This window comes from Acinonyx jubatus, chromosome B4, assembly GCF_027475565.1.
Source record: "Acinonyx jubatus isolate Ajub_Pintada_27869175 chromosome B4, VMU_Ajub_asm_v1.0, whole genome shotgun sequence".
Classification (NCBI taxonomy): Eukaryota; Metazoa; Chordata; class Mammalia; order Carnivora; family Felidae; genus Acinonyx; species Acinonyx jubatus.
Window position 1 is genome coordinate 90,554,850 of NC_069387.1, and position 18,241 is coordinate 90,573,090.

General features: G+C 36.3%; 1 protein-coding gene across 2 annotated transcripts in view; it reads left to right on the forward strand.

The window, feature by feature from the left end:
- CAND1 (cullin associated and neddylation dissociated 1) overlaps window positions 1-18,030 on the forward strand; it is a 42,289-nt gene extending 24,259 nt beyond the window's left edge. For both annotated transcript variants that reach the window (XM_015062449.3, XM_015062451.3), the window contains 11 exons: window positions 829-1,085; window positions 1,165-1,270; window positions 3,104-3,249; window positions 6,382-6,674; window positions 8,423-8,564; window positions 8,898-10,391; window positions 11,107-11,202; window positions 14,360-14,529; window positions 14,610-14,774; window positions 16,385-16,492; window positions 17,461-18,030. In XM_015062449.3, the coding sequence (XP_014917935.1) occupies window positions 829-1,085; window positions 1,165-1,270; window positions 3,104-3,249; window positions 6,382-6,674; window positions 8,423-8,564; window positions 8,898-10,391; window positions 11,107-11,202; window positions 14,360-14,529; window positions 14,610-14,774; window positions 16,385-16,492; window positions 17,461-17,685 (3,202 nt within the window). In that variant the 3' untranslated portion in view covers window positions 17,686-18,030. The remainder of the gene's footprint in view (window positions 1-828; window positions 1,086-1,164; window positions 1,271-3,103; window positions 3,250-6,381; window positions 6,675-8,422; window positions 8,565-8,897; window positions 10,392-11,106; window positions 11,203-14,359; window positions 14,530-14,609; window positions 14,775-16,384; window positions 16,493-17,460) is intronic.
- Window positions 18,031-18,241: the final 211 nt, after the last annotated feature.

Genomic DNA, 18,241 nt, shown 5'->3' on the forward strand with positions numbered 1-18,241 from the left:
TGAAACTATTAAGTGTATTTTTGGGTTTAAAATGGACGATTCCAAGATTCCAAGAAAGACTGGCATTTGAATTTAATTTTGAAGAATGGATAGGACACTGGTGTATGTGCCCAGGCTTAGAATATATTAGCATTAAGTAATCTTGGAGTTGGGAAACATTGTATTCTTGTTTTCCATCATATATGAAATGAATAGAAGAGTAGTAGGAAATCATTTTCATAGGTTGTGGTTATGTTGAAGAGGGTGAGGGATTTATACTTAATTTGGTTAAGTAGGAACTATTCAGTTAGACTTCTTGTCCTGTGACTGGATCAGTTGCAGTGCCCTGGCACATAGATGCTTAACTGCTATTGACTCCCTGAACTGCCCATGTGAAATGATTTAGAAGAGAGGGTTGAATCAACAAGATCAATGCAACTTCGTATATAGATGTGTTGAGGAAGGCCGCAGGGATAGTCAAGAGATGCTGAGATTTTGAGTGTTGTGAACTCCCAAAAAGCTATAATAGAGAAAAAGCTATTAATAGAGAAAACAATTAGAAATCTGGGAGGGGGAGAAAGGGACAAGACCATTGGTTTTTTCATGTATTCTCAAGCTTGTTGGTTGGATAGGGATACAGTTCTAGATTGCAGAAGGGAATTTTGGGATACAAATTTCAAAACTGTGTTTACTTAACTTTTTAGTTGGGTTGGTAGTTACTTGAATTCTGAATTTGAATTAGTGCCTTCTAACATTTTTACTCTTTGACTACATTGGGGTCAGAGGCCAGATATTTAAGTAGTGCTCAAACATTTTGAATTTATTTATTGTTTTCTTTTTTATTTTAAGGCAAGGAGGACTTCTTGTTAATTTCCATCCTTCAATTCTGACCTGTCTGCTCCCCCAGTTGACCAGCCCTAGACTTGCAGTGAGGAAAAGAACCATTATTGCTCTTGGCCATCTGGTTATGAGCTGTGGAAATATAGTTTTTGTAGATCTTATTGAACATCTGTTGTCAGAATTGTCCAAAAATGATTCCATGTCAACAACAAGGACCTACATACAATGTATTGCCGCAATTAGTAGGCAAGCTGGTCATAGAATAGGTAAGAAATATTTAAATACTTTAAAATTTTCTTTAAAGAAAAAAATGAATATTTTTAAGAACCAATATGCTTTTCTTAGGTGAATACCTTGAGAAGATAATTCCTTTGGTGGTAAAATTTTGTAATGTAGATGACGATGAACTAAGAGAGTATTGCATTCAAGCCTTTGAGTCATTTGTGAGAAGGTAAGTCTTAAGATCTCTATTTTTCAAATAAAAATGTTCCCTTAGAGTAATAATTACACTCTAGGTTAGGTGGGTGTGGAGAAATGGATTGTTTTGACAGTCAAGATTTGAGTTTTGGATTTCAGATGTATCTTGATTAAATTATTAAGCTGATCATACAGTATTTGAAGTGGATATCATCTTATATTTCAGAATACAGTCTTTATTTTGAAATGTTTCCATTTCATTCTTAGGACTTGAACTTATAAAGTCATTTATCGTTGTCTTTTGGTTTAATTTGATAATGTGGTTACTATCCTAAAGGGCATTAGGGTAAATTAATTATCTGGCCAAAAATCAATAGTGAATTTTATATCTTTTCAGCAATTGTTGAGGTTTATCACCTCCATTTTGCTAGGACAGTGGATCTCAATTTGGAAACCTTGGTTCTAATAATAAAATCTGCATTTATGTGCTAGAAGGCCATACTGGCTAAGTAGCAGATTTTTTTTTTTTTTTTTTTGCCTTTGGTGAGAATTAAGTTTGGTAGCACAGTGTCTTGAGACTTCACTTGTTATCTGCAATAATCCTTTGTCCCACTCATGGTTTTGAGAAGCTGCTTCATGGTCATACCACATTTTTTTTTTATGTTTATTTATGAGAGACAGAGCATGGGTAGGGGAGGGGCAGAGAGAGAGAGGGAGACACAGAATCCGAAGCGGGCACCAGGCTCCGAGCTGTCCGCACAGAGCCCGACGCGGGGCTTGAACTCATCAACCGTGAGATCATGACCTGAACCGAAGTCGGACGCTTAACTAACTGGGCCACCCAGGCGCCCCCATACCAAATTATTATTTTTTTTTTTTTAATTTTTTTAACGTTTATTTATTTATTTATTTATTTATTTTAATTTTTTTTAATGTTTGTTTATTTTTGAGACAGAGAGCATGAGCAGGGAAGGGTCAGAGAGAGAGGGAGACACAGAATGTGAAGCAGGCTCCAGGCTCTGAGCTGTCAGCACAGAGCCCGACGCGGGGCTCGAACTCACGGACTGTGAGATCATGACCTGAGCCGAAGTCGGATGCTTAACCGACTGAGCCACCCAGGCGCCCCAACGTTTATTTATTTTTGAGACAGAGAGAGACAGAGCATGAACGGGGGAGGGGCAGAGAGAGAGGGAGACACAGAATCCGAAGCAGGCTCCAGGCTCTGAGCCATCAACCCAGAGCCCGACGCGGCGCTTGAACTCACGGACCGCGAGATCATGACCTGAGCTGAAGTCGGGCGCTTAACTGACTGAGCCACCCAGGCGCCCCATCCAAATTTTTAAAATCAGAAATTGTGGGATTTGTTTCTGTTGTTTTAATTATTCCTTTATTGTGGGGCATTTCTATGTTCTGTCTCAGAACATATAGCCAGAGCTAGAACATATAGCATATAGCTAGAAGACCTAGCCTAGAAGAGTGTGCACTGGCATTTTTACAAACAGTCCTAGTTGCTGAAGAGCATGTTCACTTGGGCTTGGTCATCTAGTCATATGTTCAGAAGATAGACATAAATATACAGATTTCTATTCCACCCTAAATTAACCACAGTATATCATTTATTGTAAGAATCATCCTGATTTCAGAGATGTGGAAATGTGAGGGGGAAAGTTCATCTTAAAATCAAGGGTCATTTGAAAAGTAAATATTTTAAAATATGTCGAGTCATTGCTATTGAAAAGGCTAAGAACCACTTTTTCTGTGCTATGTTAAAGGGAAGAAAGAAATCTGGTAATAAAGCAAAATGTGTCAGATATTAAATGAAGGGGAAAAATAGTTATTCGAGGCAGCTTTTATTTTTTTTCTTCAGATGTCCTAAGGAAGTATATCCTCATGTTTCTACCATTATAAATATTTGTCTTAAATATCTTACCTATGATCCAAATTATAATTATGATGATGAAGATGAAGATGAAAATGCCATGGATGCAGACGGTGGTGATGATGACGACCAAGGTATTTCAAATTATATAGAAGCAATGTGTTAAATTTTCATCAAAGAGCCAGTGTTATAGATGGAGAGGATTCTTATCCCCAAATTGTACCATTTATTTATAATAGTGAAAGTGGAAATGACCTCAGTATTCAACAATAGCAAGTTGATTAAATAAATTATGGGGCATCTATGTATTAAACTGCTATACAACATTTTCAGAGTCCTGTTCTAGAAAAATATTAAGGCACAAAAAAAGTGGGACAAAGTTATGTCCCAGTTTTATTTTTTTTAATATACAGAAAAAAAAGATGTTAGTATTTTTCCCTTAGCTAGCAATATAAACGATATTTGTGTTTTGTGTGTGTGTGTTTTGTTTTGTTTTTATTTTTCTTTATTCAAATTTCTACAAAGATTTTGTAAGGAGGGAAATGAATTTTATTTTAAACTGTGATGTAGATATACATATTCAGTTGTTTGGCTGGTTGTATACATACTTTCATGAAAAATCCTAAATATTGTTTGAGGCTCCATTTAACTTTCATAGATAATCTAGACATTTCTCAGGCTCCTAAGATTGATGTCCTCATGCTGTGATTTGTAGTATTTACTCTGGAAAGGGATAGCACTTTTAGGAACATAGATGTTTGTGTTAAGTTGTTTCTGCTAGCATTAAAAGAATCATAGTGGAGATAATTAAATAGGTAAGTTATGTGGTATATGGGTTGGTGGATTTCATGATAGTTTTCATACTTTTGATTTTTGAATTTATGTCCTCTTAAGTCTATAATTTCATTTGTCTTAAAACAACAAGTGACTATAAAAAAAAATCTCCCTTAACCCAATATTACACAGGCAGCTAATGCCCAGTGTCTCTTACAACCGAACTGAAAAGAACGCTCTCCAATTCCTTTTTTCTTCTCTCTTAAATCTAGTCTTCAGTGATGGACAGGGTCACCAGTGATCTCAAATGTTTGCCTGTTACTAAGTTCGGCAGTGTTTCTTGAACTTCCAGGGTACCACACTCTCCTGGGTGTAGTCCTGTTTTTGTGATTATCCCTTTTCAGTCTCTGTGCTGGTTGCTCTTCATAATCCTGACCACTAAACTTCAGAGTATTCCAGGGCTTAGACTTCTCTGTGAACTCCTATTCTTGTTAATCTTACCTAGTCTCCTAGGTTTAATATCCTTAAATGTCATTTAATATCATTATGCTGAAAACCCAAATTTTTCTTTATTCAGATCTTTCCTGTGACTTTTAAGTTCATGTGTACATCTGCTTAATTGATTCACTGCTTAGATGTATAAAATATCTTCTCCCCACTTTTTCCCTATCTCCTGCCTAACCAGTTTATTCTTTAGCCTTTTCCATCTCATCTTAGTCTCTTAGGCCAAAAACTTTGAGGTTATACATAATTACTTTTTCTTGTATACCCCCCTCATTCAGTCTCTCATCTCCGGGCTTTCCTCTTTATTTATTCCTTCTCAGTGTTTTTATTTTCATTGCATTTAATCCCTTTTGACATATTGTAATTATTTTCCACATCTAGGATGTAAGTTTCATGAAGACAGAGAGTTTTAGTCTCTCTGTTGACTGCTTTATCCCAGTGCCTAGGGTAGTGCTTGACACACAGTAGGCACTCAGTAAATGTGTTGTATTAATGAAGGGATTATAATAGAATATCCTTTGAAAAAAGCAGTAGCGATATCTTCCAAGTTTTGATTGTTGGTTTTTAGTGTGCCAGGTACTTATGTTGAATAACTAACCAAGTCCTTTAGCTGTTACATCAGTTTTCATGGGTTATACCTAATGACTGTCTTTGCACCATAGTGTTACTGTAACATAAAAGCACCATAATTTCAGTGATTAGGATATTTAATGTTTTAATAACCCTTTTTTTCCAATAAAGTATATTTCTACAAAATAATTCACATGGGTTGCCATGGGGAAAACTTCATTTATTTGTTTGCTTTTAAATAATCTATTTTGATATAGTACCTTTTAATTTTCAAATATGTATTTGCAAATAAGTCATATGCCTTGGGTTTAGTAGTATTTGGTTAGGTTTTCCTATAATGTGCCAAAATGAAATTAAGTAAACAAAACTTTAATATCATCCTAGGATTTTGTAAGGCATAGCTGGCCACATTTAGCTGTCATTAAGCTAATTGGAATATAAGCCAGTGAAGAGATGACATCTTTTCCCCCCACTGAGGAATCAGCGTCAGGGCTATAATCTTATCTAATAACAAAATTATTGTTAATTTTAGATTGTTCTAAGAACTGCTAGCATTTTTGCCATCCTCCTGACTTTATGTTGCCCAACTGATTCAGTCTGATAGTGTTGGAAGGAAATAATTTTCAGAGATTTCACACACATTACATATGTATGTAATGAAGCATACATAAGTGAGGTGGAGTTGATAATGCTTATACTTGGAATGCTTATTGTTTTAAGGTTTAACAGGAATTTGGAGAAGATGGTGCTTTGTTGTTAGAAGGATTTTCTTGTAATTGAGGAAGTATTGTGTTTTTAAACTGTCATGAGAATACGTTGAAAGGTTGAAAATACACATATTTTTTCCTAAAAGCCCGTCATTAAATGTAGTGAAAACCCTTGTAATCCCAAAGAAAGCTGATGTCAGTCAGGATTCTTTCTCTCCCCAGAAAATTAGTCTACAGCATGTCCTAGGATTGTAACCATGCTTTTTAATATATCATCTATAGTCACAAATCATATTTGCTGGTTTATCTTATTAACGCCTTCTGTGATTGATTGATTGCTTTTCCTATAGTGTCAAGTAAGTAAACATACTGTTTAAAAGGTTGGATGAGAGATTTATGTTTTACAAGTATTTATTTTGGAAAGAAGTTTCATGTGTTAATAATTTAAAAATGATTTTAAATGATTTAAGCTGCTCATTACCCGTAATAAGTGAGAAGATGATTAACGAGTTAAAAACAATTACGATTATTTTCTTTAGAGGTTAATTTATATGTAACTTGGTATAATTTCTATCTGTTAAGTACTTGCTCTTTTAAGACTTGCTGTACTTAAGTGAAAAGTTTTAAAACTGTCTTAGTTTGAATATCGATTGACTTTCTGTATTAAATGATAAACTTTTCTTACCTGTTAACATTAAAACTTCTCTCTAGGGAGTGACGACGAATACAGTGATGATGACGACATGAGCTGGAAAGTGAGACGTGCGGCCGCTAAGTGCTTGGATGCTGTAGTTAGCACAAGGCATGAAATGCTTCCAGAATTCTACAAGACTGTCTCTCCTGCACTGATATCGAGATTTAAAGAGCGTGAAGAGAATGTAAAGGCAGATGTTTTTCATGCATACCTTTCTCTTTTGAAGCAAACTCGTCCTGTACAAAGTTGGCTGTGTGACCCTGATGCTATGGAGCAGGGAGAAACACCTCTGACAATGCTTCAGAGTCAGGTCAGTTTAAAAGTATGATTGAGGGGCGCCTGGGTGGCTCAGTCGGTTAAGTGGCCGACTTCGGCTCAGGTCATGATCTCGCGGTCCGTAAGTTCGAGCCCCGCGTCAGGCTCTGTGCTGACAGCTCAGAGCCTGGAGCCTGTTTCGGATTCTTTGTCTCCCTCTCTCTGACCCTCCCCCGTTCATCCTCTGTCTCTCTCTGTCTCAAAAATAAATAAACGTTAAAAAAAAAATTAAAAAGTATGATTGAAAGTCATGTTCATAAATATGATCTTGTAAAATTGGGTTTTTATATGGAAATGTGAGTCTCAGAACATCTTCAGAGAAGCAGAGTTCTGGGATATACTTCTATAGGAGTTTATGTATACTCATTCATGCTATGTCACTTATAGTTTATCCTGATTGAGGTATTCTTGATTTAGTAGATAAGCAATATTAAAATAATTTTAAGATTCAGTAAAATTATCTCTGATGTTAACAGAGGAATCTTAGGAGTGAAGCAAAGTATGAACACAAGTAGTGTGACTCCACAGCTCTAATTTAGCTGCATGATCCTGGACAAGGTAGTTATTTTTTTAAACCTCACTTTTCTCACGCGTAGTAATGGTTTACTTAGAATTGTCTACCCAGGGAAGTAAGAGATGAGATGATCTATGTAAACATTTAGTGTAGTGCCTAGTACATAGTAAGTACTTACGGATTTTTATTAATAAGAGCTGGCATTGATATTTTTCCGTTTAGGACATCTCTAAGATTCTAAAGATCAGAGCTAGGTAGCTCCTATTGAATGTTTGGTGCACGCTAGGCATTTTCCTATCTTGTATTTAATCCCTACAGCAGCCCAATGGTGTACACATTGGTTCATTTTTATAAATTACAAAACAGATGTTGAGAGGGACTGAACAACGAAACTATGGGAGATGTACATACCGTATGTCTCTTGCTTTCAAGTAGTACAAATTAACAGAAAATTCCTGGTGAACTTAAAGGTGAACATTGAAGAATGCACTGTAGAAGGAAACGAGATAAAGTGTATGGAGGACACAAGCCATTAAATAAATGTATAGAAGTCAGGTAAAATCATGGGACATTCTGATGGTTTGACAAATCAGGTTGTCGTCTTTTGTCTCTAGCCCTCAGATCACTCAACATGGTATGTGTCTGTATGTATCCTCCCACCCAAATACCCTATTTATGTTTTACCAGCTAACAAAACGGTAGAAAGTTTAGAAGCAGATGTCTTTGAATCATAAACTTGCTGCATGTAGCTATATTTTGAAGTGAGGTCTTACTTCATTGTGAGAGCAAACTAAAAGCAAAAATAAAGACCTGTTTAATGGTTTATTTTCCATAGTTTGTCCCTTTTCGTTTAATGCGTATCTGTGCTATTTTTGTTCAAAAAGCCATTTATAAATTATGTTGCTAAAATTTTGGTTGAAAATTTACTATTTGGTTAGATTTCTACTTAGTCTTATGTATTTCAGAATCAAAAATTAATTAAGGAAGACTTCTTGCTCTGTTAGAGAGCTAATGCTAGCTTTTCTCTGTTATCAGTATAAAGCAAATACAGTTCAAAGAACACAAATGTAGTGGGTACAACAAAAGCTGCATCAGACAATCTTGTTAGTAGATAGCGGAATTAGGAATTTGACAAAAAAAGATAAACTGTTCATTGTCCCCGTCCCCTATAATTTGTGGTAAGTGTACTGAGGAAATACCAATAGCTAATGAGTGTGTGATAATTACAGGTTCCCAACATTGTTAAAGCTCTGCACAAACAGATGAAAGAAAAAAGTGTCAAGACCCGGCAGTGTTGTTTTAACATGTTAACTGAACTGGTAAATGTACTACCTGGAGCCCTAACGCAACACATTCCTGTACTTGTACCAGGTATGAAAGATAAATCACTTTGGGGACTTACCACAGACTATTATTAAGTCTTCGATAAGCTTAAATCGTTGTTTCCTTCAAAAGCGTAATTTGTGACAACTTAATTTGCACGTACAACCATCTTGAACTCAAGTTAGAAACTTTCAAGTACAAAGTTTAAAACCTTACTGTAACTTTCTTGGCTGTCCTATTTATCGTAGATTGTGGAGTCTCTACTACTTGAGAGATAGTATGACGAAGTGGGAACTTTAGTAATATTTTAGGGATTAGGTTTTAATTTTTTTCTTTCATGAAACTAAGAATTATTGGACTTTTTTTTTGTTGGCTTTTTAGGAATCATTTTCTCACTGAATGATAAATCAAGTTCATCAAATTTGAAGATTGATGCTCTGTCGTGTCTGTATGTAATCCTCTGTAACCACTCTCCTCAAGTCTTCCATCCTCACGTTCAGGCTTTGGTCCCTCCAGTGGTGGCTTGTGTCGGAGACCCATTTTACAAGATTACATCTGAAGCACTTCTTGTTACCCAACAGCTTGTCAAAGTAATTCGTCCTTTAGATCAGCCTTCCTCGTTTGATGCAACTCCTTATATCAAAGATCTATTTACCTGCACCATTAAGAGGTTAAAAGCAGCCGACATTGATCAGGAAGTCAAGGAAAGGGCTATTTCTTGTATGGGGCAAATTATTTGCAACCTTGGAGACAATTTGGGTTCTGATTTGCCTAATACGCTTCAGATTTTCTTGGAGAGACTAAAGAATGAAATTACCCGGTTAACCACAGTGAAGGCGTTGACACTGATTGCTGGGTCGCCTTTGAAGATAGATTTGAGGCCTGTCCTGGGAGAAGGGGTTCCTATCCTTGCTTCATTTCTCAGGAAGAACCAGAGAGCTTTGAAACTGGGCACCCTTTCTGCTCTAGATATTCTAATTAAAAACTATAGTGACAGCTTGACAGCTGCCATGATAGATGCAGTTCTAGATGAGCTCCCACCTCTTATCAGCGAAAGCGATATGCATGTTTCACAGATGGCTATCAGTTTTCTTACCACACTGGCGAAAGTGTATCCCTCCTCCCTTTCAAAAATAAGTGGATCCATTCTCAATGAACTTATTGGACTTGTGAGATCACCTTTATTGCAGGGGGGAGCTCTTAGCGCCATGCTAGACTTTTTCCAAGCTCTGGTTGTCACTGGAACAAATAATCTAGGCTACATGGATTTGTTGCGCATGCTGACTGGTCCAGTTTATTCTCAGAGCACAGCTCTTACTCACAAGCAGTCTTACTATTCTATTGCCAAATGTGTAGCTGCCCTTACTCGAGCATGCCCTAAAGAAGGACCAGCCGTAGTAGGTCAATTTATTCAAGATGTTAAGAACTCAAGGTCTACAGATTCCATTCGTCTCTTAGCTCTGCTTTCTCTTGGAGAAGTTGGGCATCATATTGACCTAAGTGGGCAGCTGGAACTAAAATCTGTAATATTAGAAGCCTTTTCATCTCCTAGTGAAGAAGTTAAATCAGCCGCCTCCTATGCACTAGGCAGCATTAGCGTGGGCAACCTTCCTGAGTATCTGCCATTTGTCTTACAAGAAATAACCAGTCAACCCAAAAGGCAGTATCTTCTGCTTCATTCCTTGAAGGAAATTATTAGCTCTGCATCAGTGGTGGGCCTTAAACCATATGTTGAAAATATCTGGGCCTTATTGCTAAAGCACTGTGAGTGTGCAGAAGAAGGAACCAGAAATGTTGTTGCTGAATGTCTAGGGAAACTCACTCTAATTGATCCAGAAACTCTCCTTCCACGGCTTAAGGGGTATTTGATATCAGGTGGGTACCTAGATTTTCTTACTTAAAATTTTATTAGCAGTTGGTAACCTTGAAAGATGCCTAATGCAGAAGCTAAAACAATCTTGTGTTATATGTAGAACCTATTGCCATATTCAAGTGACATTTTGTTGTTTAAAAAGCTAGAATAATAAGATAACGGTTAAATGAATCTGTTCTAATTTCCAGTGTTCATTATATTTCAGTGCTACTTTTTAATCTTAAAATCGTGGAAAAGACAGATGTTTGTTGAATTAACGTCTCCTAAGGAGCTTGGTAGTACTAATTATAATACTAAAATTAATGAATTTAGTTCAAAGGAAAGAACCTAGGAGAGTTTTGTTTTCAGATTACCAGTGTCGACTCCTTTCGACCAAATAGGGGATAATAATAGCCATTGCTTTTTTTAGAAACTGCTTTTTTAAGAAATTGTGGGTTTAAACACTTCCCTTTTGTGAGGGCTTAGATCCCCCACTGCTGTTCTTCCAGCCCTTCTCCTTCCCAGAAGACATTATTTCTTTTGAAACCTAATGGGATTATAGTTTACGAGTAAAACTTTGCTTCCCTGAGAACAGTAAGTGTCACCCCTCTGGACCAAAGAGAATGTTAAGGAATTGAAGACACTGGTGTTAGTTGAAAGTGGTTTGAAAATGATAAAGATGCCCGTGGATTTTAGTGAATTTACATACCAGTAGACTTAAAATTTATTTTTAATTAGGCTCATCCTATGCCCGAAGCTCTGTGGTTACAGCTGTGAAGTTTACGATTTCTGATCATCCGCAACCTATTGATCCATTGTTAAAGAACTGCATAGGTAAGTGGAAACAAAGGTGAACATACTGATTAATAATTTCAGTAGCCAAAAATACTACCAAGGAACTAAAATGCTTTTAAGGGTCTGGTAATTATTTCATTAAAAAGATAATTGATAATGTGTGATTATCTACCATCCCTCAGTTTGCAGTTGTTACCAGATAATTTTGCAAATCACTGAAATTGGTAAATAACACTAGGATGTCCTTCACAGTCAACTACATATTTGATTCTTGCTTTATCTGTGGGAACCCCGGTTTTCTGTTATTACTTGTAAACCCTCCAGCTCCCAGGGAGAACTGTGAAGACTTCATATGTAAGGTGGAAACGGTGGAAGAATAAAAAACTGAGTCGGGTAGAACTAAGATAGCCAAGAAAGACTAGGGCTGTCTCTGTTTCTGTGATGTCAAGAATTAGCTTCTAGGATTATTAGTAATGATTTTATAATTTCTTGTGTTGATTTCATCATCATCAGTTTTCTTAGAGTTGGTAAAACTAAAAACCTTTAGAGCTTAGTTTGGTGTTTTCTTGGAAACAGAGCAATGACAGTGACAGCAGAGAGAATAGAGGGATATGGCAAAGAAGCTTTGTAGTTTCGTGCCATTGTGCAGTAGGCCAACAAAGGGAAAAAACACAATTTAAAAGAATTGCAGTGGATTACCTGGTGATCAAAAAGAAGGAAATCTTGTCATTTGTAACAACATGGATGGAACTAGAATGTATTACGCTAAGAGATAAATCAGAGCAAGATGAATATCATGATTTCACTCAGTGGAATTTAAGAAAACAGATGAACATAGGGAAGGGAAGGAAAAATAAGGTTAAAACAGGGAGGCAAATCATAAGAGACTCTTAAATACAGAGAACAAACTGAGGGTTGCTGGAGGGGTACTGGGTGGGGAGATGGGCTGAGTGATGGGCATGAAGGAGGGCACTTGTTGGGATGAGCATTGGGTGTTATATGTAAGTGATGAATCACTAAATTCTACTCCTGAAACCATGATTACACTACATGTTAACTAACTTGGATTAAATAAAAATGAAAATGGATTTTCAGTTAAGAAATGGATTACCAGTTAATAAGAGGGATGCAGGGATAAATGGATGCTATCGCTGGGACCTAGAAATAATTTAAAGAAGGTCTGTATTGGAAGATTCTTGCCTTTGTTCTCACCTGTTTTTTTGCTTTGATATATTTGTTGACATTTTTTGTGTTGTACAAGATAGGACAAAGAATCCTGCGCCACATCTCTAGAGACATATTTCCAAGTTGACAAGTCAACTATTGTGTATCGTTGGTGTAGTTATTTGATCAGATGATTGTCATTCTCTTTGAATTATGATCTAGTTTAGTATTATTTGTGACTAATATGAACATCAGAACCACCTAGGAAGCTTTTTAAAAATTATAATTTTTAAACTGAAGATTTGGGGATCTTTGATCCTAGTCCATGTCATCATTTGTCCATAATAATAGCAATATTTTAGATGCTTTTCTGAAAGCAGATAATTAGAATAAAGTATTATTCTCATTTACTGTCTTAGTAATTCTAAGCAAAGAGAGGGATGAGGAGATTTAGTCTGGTGTATTTGAATTCTTTTTGAATCCAAGGTATCTCCTGAACTGTTTTGTAATCAGAAGTTTCCTGGGGTGTCAGCCTTGAGTTTGCCCCCCAGTGTATGGTGTCTGAAGTATTACTTCCTTTCCATTTTTTCAAATTGCCGTTGTGATACAGTCAAGTGTTGGCACTGCTCTTTTTCCCCATGTATTCCAAAAGATTGCTGATTGTAGGGTTGAGACTGCATAATGAAGAATGGTAGCTCCATAAGAATACCAGGTATGTCCCAGACTATTCAACAGTGTACATGCAGCTTATTCTGCTCATGTAGTCTTAAAAGGTTTGGAATGCTCACTTTATAAGCTGAGAAACTGAGGCTCTCGCCTAAAGTACCTTGCCAAAAGTCATAAAATTGGCAAATGAAGTGATTTGGATCCCCCTCTGTGTGACTCCAAACATCTTTGCACTATAATTTCTTCCCCACGTTTGCAGTTTCTACTTTTTGTTCTGTGTTGAGTTTCAGGTTCCTCCTTCTGTATTCTTTTTTTTTTTTTTTTAATTTTTTTTTTCAACGTTTATTTATTTTTGGGACAGAGAGAGACAGAGCATGAACGGGGGAGGGGCAGAGAGAGAGGGAGACACAGAATCGGAAACAGGCTCCAGGCTCTGAGCCATCAGCCCAGAGCCTGACGCGGGGCTCGAACTCACGGACCGCGACATGGTGACCTGGCTGAAGTCGGACGCTTAACCGACTGCGCCACCCAGGCGCCCCCTCCTTCTGTATTCTTAACCTCTTACCAATTCATACATTCGGCATTAAAGATAGAAATAAAAGTATTTTGAAGGCGCATGTCTCCTTATCATCCGATAAATTGTGTACTTGTTAATAGTGTTCAGTTTATCAAGCAGCGGATCTGTCTCAGGCTAATTATTTTATTCAAACTCAGTTTTTTCTGTTTATGTTGCTTTTAGTGAAAATACTAATTTTGAACTCTTGAGTGCACCATTCGCAATATTTTTATAGCTGCTGGTTCCGTCACTTCTCTGTGCAACCTACCTTTTTTTTAAATTAAGTATCTGTAGGGGCGCCTGGGTGGCTCAGTCGGTTGCGTGTCCGACTTCAGCTCAGGTCACAATCTCACGGTTCGTGAGTTCGAGCCCCACGTCGGGCTCTGGGCTGATGGCTCAGAGCCTGGAGCCTGCTTCCACTTCTGTGTCTCCCTCTCTCTCTGCTCCTCCCCCGTTCATGCTCAGTCTCTCTCTGTCTCAAAAATAAATAAACTTTAAAAAAAAATTGTTTTTAAAATAAAAAAAAATAAATTATCTGTAAACGTAATTGAAGAACTTTTGGGGCTCATTCATTCCATACCCTCTGCATTATATAATGGTGCTAAGAATCGGTTATCATGTCTGAATGTGAATGGGTCTAATTGATTACCTGTTGCCAAAAGAAGTTCTGTATTTCACTTATCGTGTCCTTCTGTCACCTGCATGGAAGAAATAATATCAACATAAACTTAGCCATTTAGAAAAAATATATAATGTATATTGTATTTTAAGCCCACCATGACTATATGATGTTTCTCTTAAAATTTTCAGGTGATTTCCTAAAAACATTGGAAGACCCAGATTTGAATGTAAGAAGAGTAGCCTTGGTCACATTCAATTCAGCAGCACATAATAAACCGTCATTAATAAGGGATCTTCTAGATACTGTTCTGCCACATCTTTATAATGAAACAAAAGTTAGAAAGGAGCTTATAAGAGAGGTAAGTTAGTTACATTACTGTTTATCTAAGCTTGTCCTTTACTTTTAAGTATATCCACACATTCTTTTTTGTTTCAACAGGTAGAAATGGGTCCATTTAAGCATACAGTTGATGATGGACTGGATATTAGAAAGGCAGCTTTTGAGTGTATGTACACACTTTTAGACAGTTGTCTTGATAGACTAGATATCTTTGAATTTCTAAATCATGTTGAAGATGGTTTGAAGGACCATTATGATATTAAGGTAAGATATTTGTGCCTGTTTATAAATTGCTTTAGAGGAAGACTTTGCTATAGTGACTTTCACCCTTGCAATTTACTCTTGTGTATTAAGAAAAATTGATTTGCTTGTCATGATTTAATAAGTGTACTATAAACTAGAATATGCAAAAGTAATAGTAATACAGTGTAACATTACAGGGAAAATCCAGAAACCTCATTGGAGGAGGAAGTCAAGTCTAAGTTATGGATGGAAAATTCTCAAATTCTGTATGCCAGCTTGCTTTAATGCATAGACCAGAGATCTTTCCATTACTTAAAAGAAGAGTCCAGGCAGGTTTTGGTGTTCAGAGTATAAGGAGTGAAATTATTACTACTACTACTATTTTTTTTTTTTTTTTTTTTTTTTTTTGGCCTGTCTTAATATTGGACAGTAATCTTCTCAGGGGAGTTTTTTCTTTTCCTTTTTAGTTTTCCATCAGTGTCTTGGCTAATTCTTTTGTCTGTCTTTAGAGCTGTTCTGTATGATAACTGTTTTACTTACATGAATGGGGGATTTTTATTTTGCAGTATAATAGGCTTAATATCAAAAGTATTGTTAAAGGATAATACAGAAGGACTGTTTCCACATATACATAGCAATCTGTAGAAATTAGAGAGAAATACCCTTCAAAGTTTTAGAGTAGGAACTTTGCATAACTGCTCTTTGTTTTATTTGCTCATGTCCATTTTAAATATGAACTATAAAAGGGTGATTTAAAAACCGTTCATTGTCTCTTCTTCAGGCCCTTTAGTCAAGCAGGGCAAAAGTGGTAGTTGAAAAGTAATTCAGCCATACTATCAGAATTCCAACTTGTTTCCTATGTGGTAGTAACCTGACCCTCCCAAATTCAATGAAGAGAACCCCAAAAGAAGTAATAGGATCCTCCTGTTTTATTCTGTAGTTTATAGTGTAAGAGAAAAAAAAGATTATGAGTTACTGGGCTTTATATGGATAATATAAGGATAAATATAATATAATATATATATTATTCTGTACATATATTCTATATATTATCTGTATATAATATATAGATATATAGAATAATATATATAATCTATATTATATATATAATCTATATATTATAACATAAGGATAATATAAGACTGAATAACCAGTCTTTTTGATTTTTTTTAGGAATATCTGCTAAGACAGTGGAAACTTATTACAGAGCTTTTCTCCTAGTTATTTTCTTGTTCAGTGGTTTCCATTCTGTTACACACAAGGCTTTTTAACAAATACTGTATCTGTGATCCTATCCTGACAGGTTAAGTAAAAATCTCTGGGAAAGGGGTTGAGGAATTGGGCAGATGTCTAAAGCTTTCCCCCGCTAATGTGCAGCCAGGATTGAGAACCACTTTACTAGTTTTGGACTCTAGGACCACATTCTAAGGTCGATCTGCCTAATGCTCATAATTAATATTCCTCAGAATAAAGTTTGAAACAAATTTATGTGATTCCAAATGGCAGATTACATTAAAATGAAACTTGATGGTACATGCTATGCATTTCCTCTTAAAAGCTTTGTCAGGATTTGGAATTTTGTCTTTAGAAAATAATGCAAAGTCTAAATTTTTTGTTTTAATTTCTAATAGATGCTCACATTTTTAATGTTGGTGAGACTCTCCACCCTTTGTCCAAGTGCAGTGCTACAGAGGTTGGACCGACTTGTTGAGCCATTACGTGCCACATGTACAACTAAGGTAATCACTGATAGACATCACCCTAGGCCAGACTTGGTATATTCAAGAATCCTAGTTGATTCCATACTGTAGTTTTCCAAATTTAACCATGCTAACACCCTATGTATTAGTTGGCTTTAAAAGTGAATCTTTTAGGGGCTCCTGGGTAGCTTAGTTAAGCATCTGACTTTGGCTCAGGTCACGATCTCGAGGTTGGTGGGTTTGAGCCCCGCGTTGGTCTCTGTGCTAACAGCTCAGAGCCTGGAGCCTACTTCAGATTCTGTGTCTTCCTCTCTCTCTGCCCCTTCCCCACTCACACTCTGTGTTTCTCTCAAAAACAAACATTAAAAAATTTAAAAAGTTAACCTTTTAGATGTGGATGTTTTAGAAAACGTAGCACCATTAAATGCCATTCTTAAAAGCTTTTATTTAATGTTATAGTTCTGTATCATATGTTGAAGTATCGATTCTGAGACCATAAAGGAGGAAATGGTGTATTCTGGTAGAGGAGGTGGTGAGTGGGAGTCCTAGAAAACTTCATATGAGCACGATGACATATAAAATGGACCTTGAAAAGTTAGAATTATTTTTAGATTCAGAAGGAAACAGGACTTTTCACAGAAGAAATACACAGTTCATGGCAGTACATGACATGTTTGAAGAAAAATGAGTGAACAGGGTAGCTAGAAGAATAGTTTCTTGGAGGCCAGAGTAGGACTTGCTTAAGCAGGTAAGGCTCTGGGTCCCATTCTGTTTTCAACCATGAGGGCTCTGGATTTTGTTTTTATAAGGGGGCTTTGTATAAAATGTTCCCTCAAAGGAAGAGAGCTACTGCTCAACAGTTTAAAAATAACTGTGTTTAGGTATAATGTATCTTTTGGACCTATAAGACAGTGGCTTTGCTTTATTTACCAGAAATTTCTACATGCTTAAATTTTGTTCAGGAGCTGTCTTTATAACCTATAATATAAATTTACTCAATGTTACAGGTGAAAGCAAATTCAGTAAAGCAGGAGTTTGAAAAGCAAGATGAACTAAAGCGATCTGCCATGAGAGCAGTAGCAGCATTGCTAACCATTCCAGAAGCAGAGAAGAGTCCACTGATGAGTGAATTCCAGTCACAGATCAGTTCTAACCCTGAGCTGGCGGCCATCTTTGAAAGTATCCAAAAAGATTCATCGTCTACTAACTTGGAATCAATGGACACTAGTTAGATGTTTGTTCAACACGGGGACCATTACTTTGACCATATGATGCACTGAATTGACAGGTTAACCATAAGACATGGAAAGAGAAGTACTTAAGGCTTCAAAATGTTCCATTTTTTTCCCTCTTCTCATGGAGACAGTTTGGCTTTCTTCCATTGTTGTTTTTGTAGCATTTATTTCAGAAACATGTATTTCCACAATCTCCAGAGGTTGTAAAGCCACTAATGTTTTAGTGGTTAGGGCAACATTTAAAAAATGGAAATTAAAATTTAGGATTGATGGAGATAGGGTCCAGTATCTATTTGCCCTGTAATGTTTAGGATTAAAATGTTGAAATTTTGTGACCATGAATTTCTTTCTTTTATAATTTTTCTTTAAAAAAAAAAATCAAAAAATTTTACAAGACGAAAACCATGTTTTTCTCGTATAACTTTTTGTTTCAGCAACATAAATCGATTTTTAGCTGGCAGACAAGAATATCTGTAAGATTTGTTACGTTTCAGAGGGTTTGGCAGTTTAAAAAAAGATAAGGTATCATTTTTTTTTAAGTGTGGGGATTAAC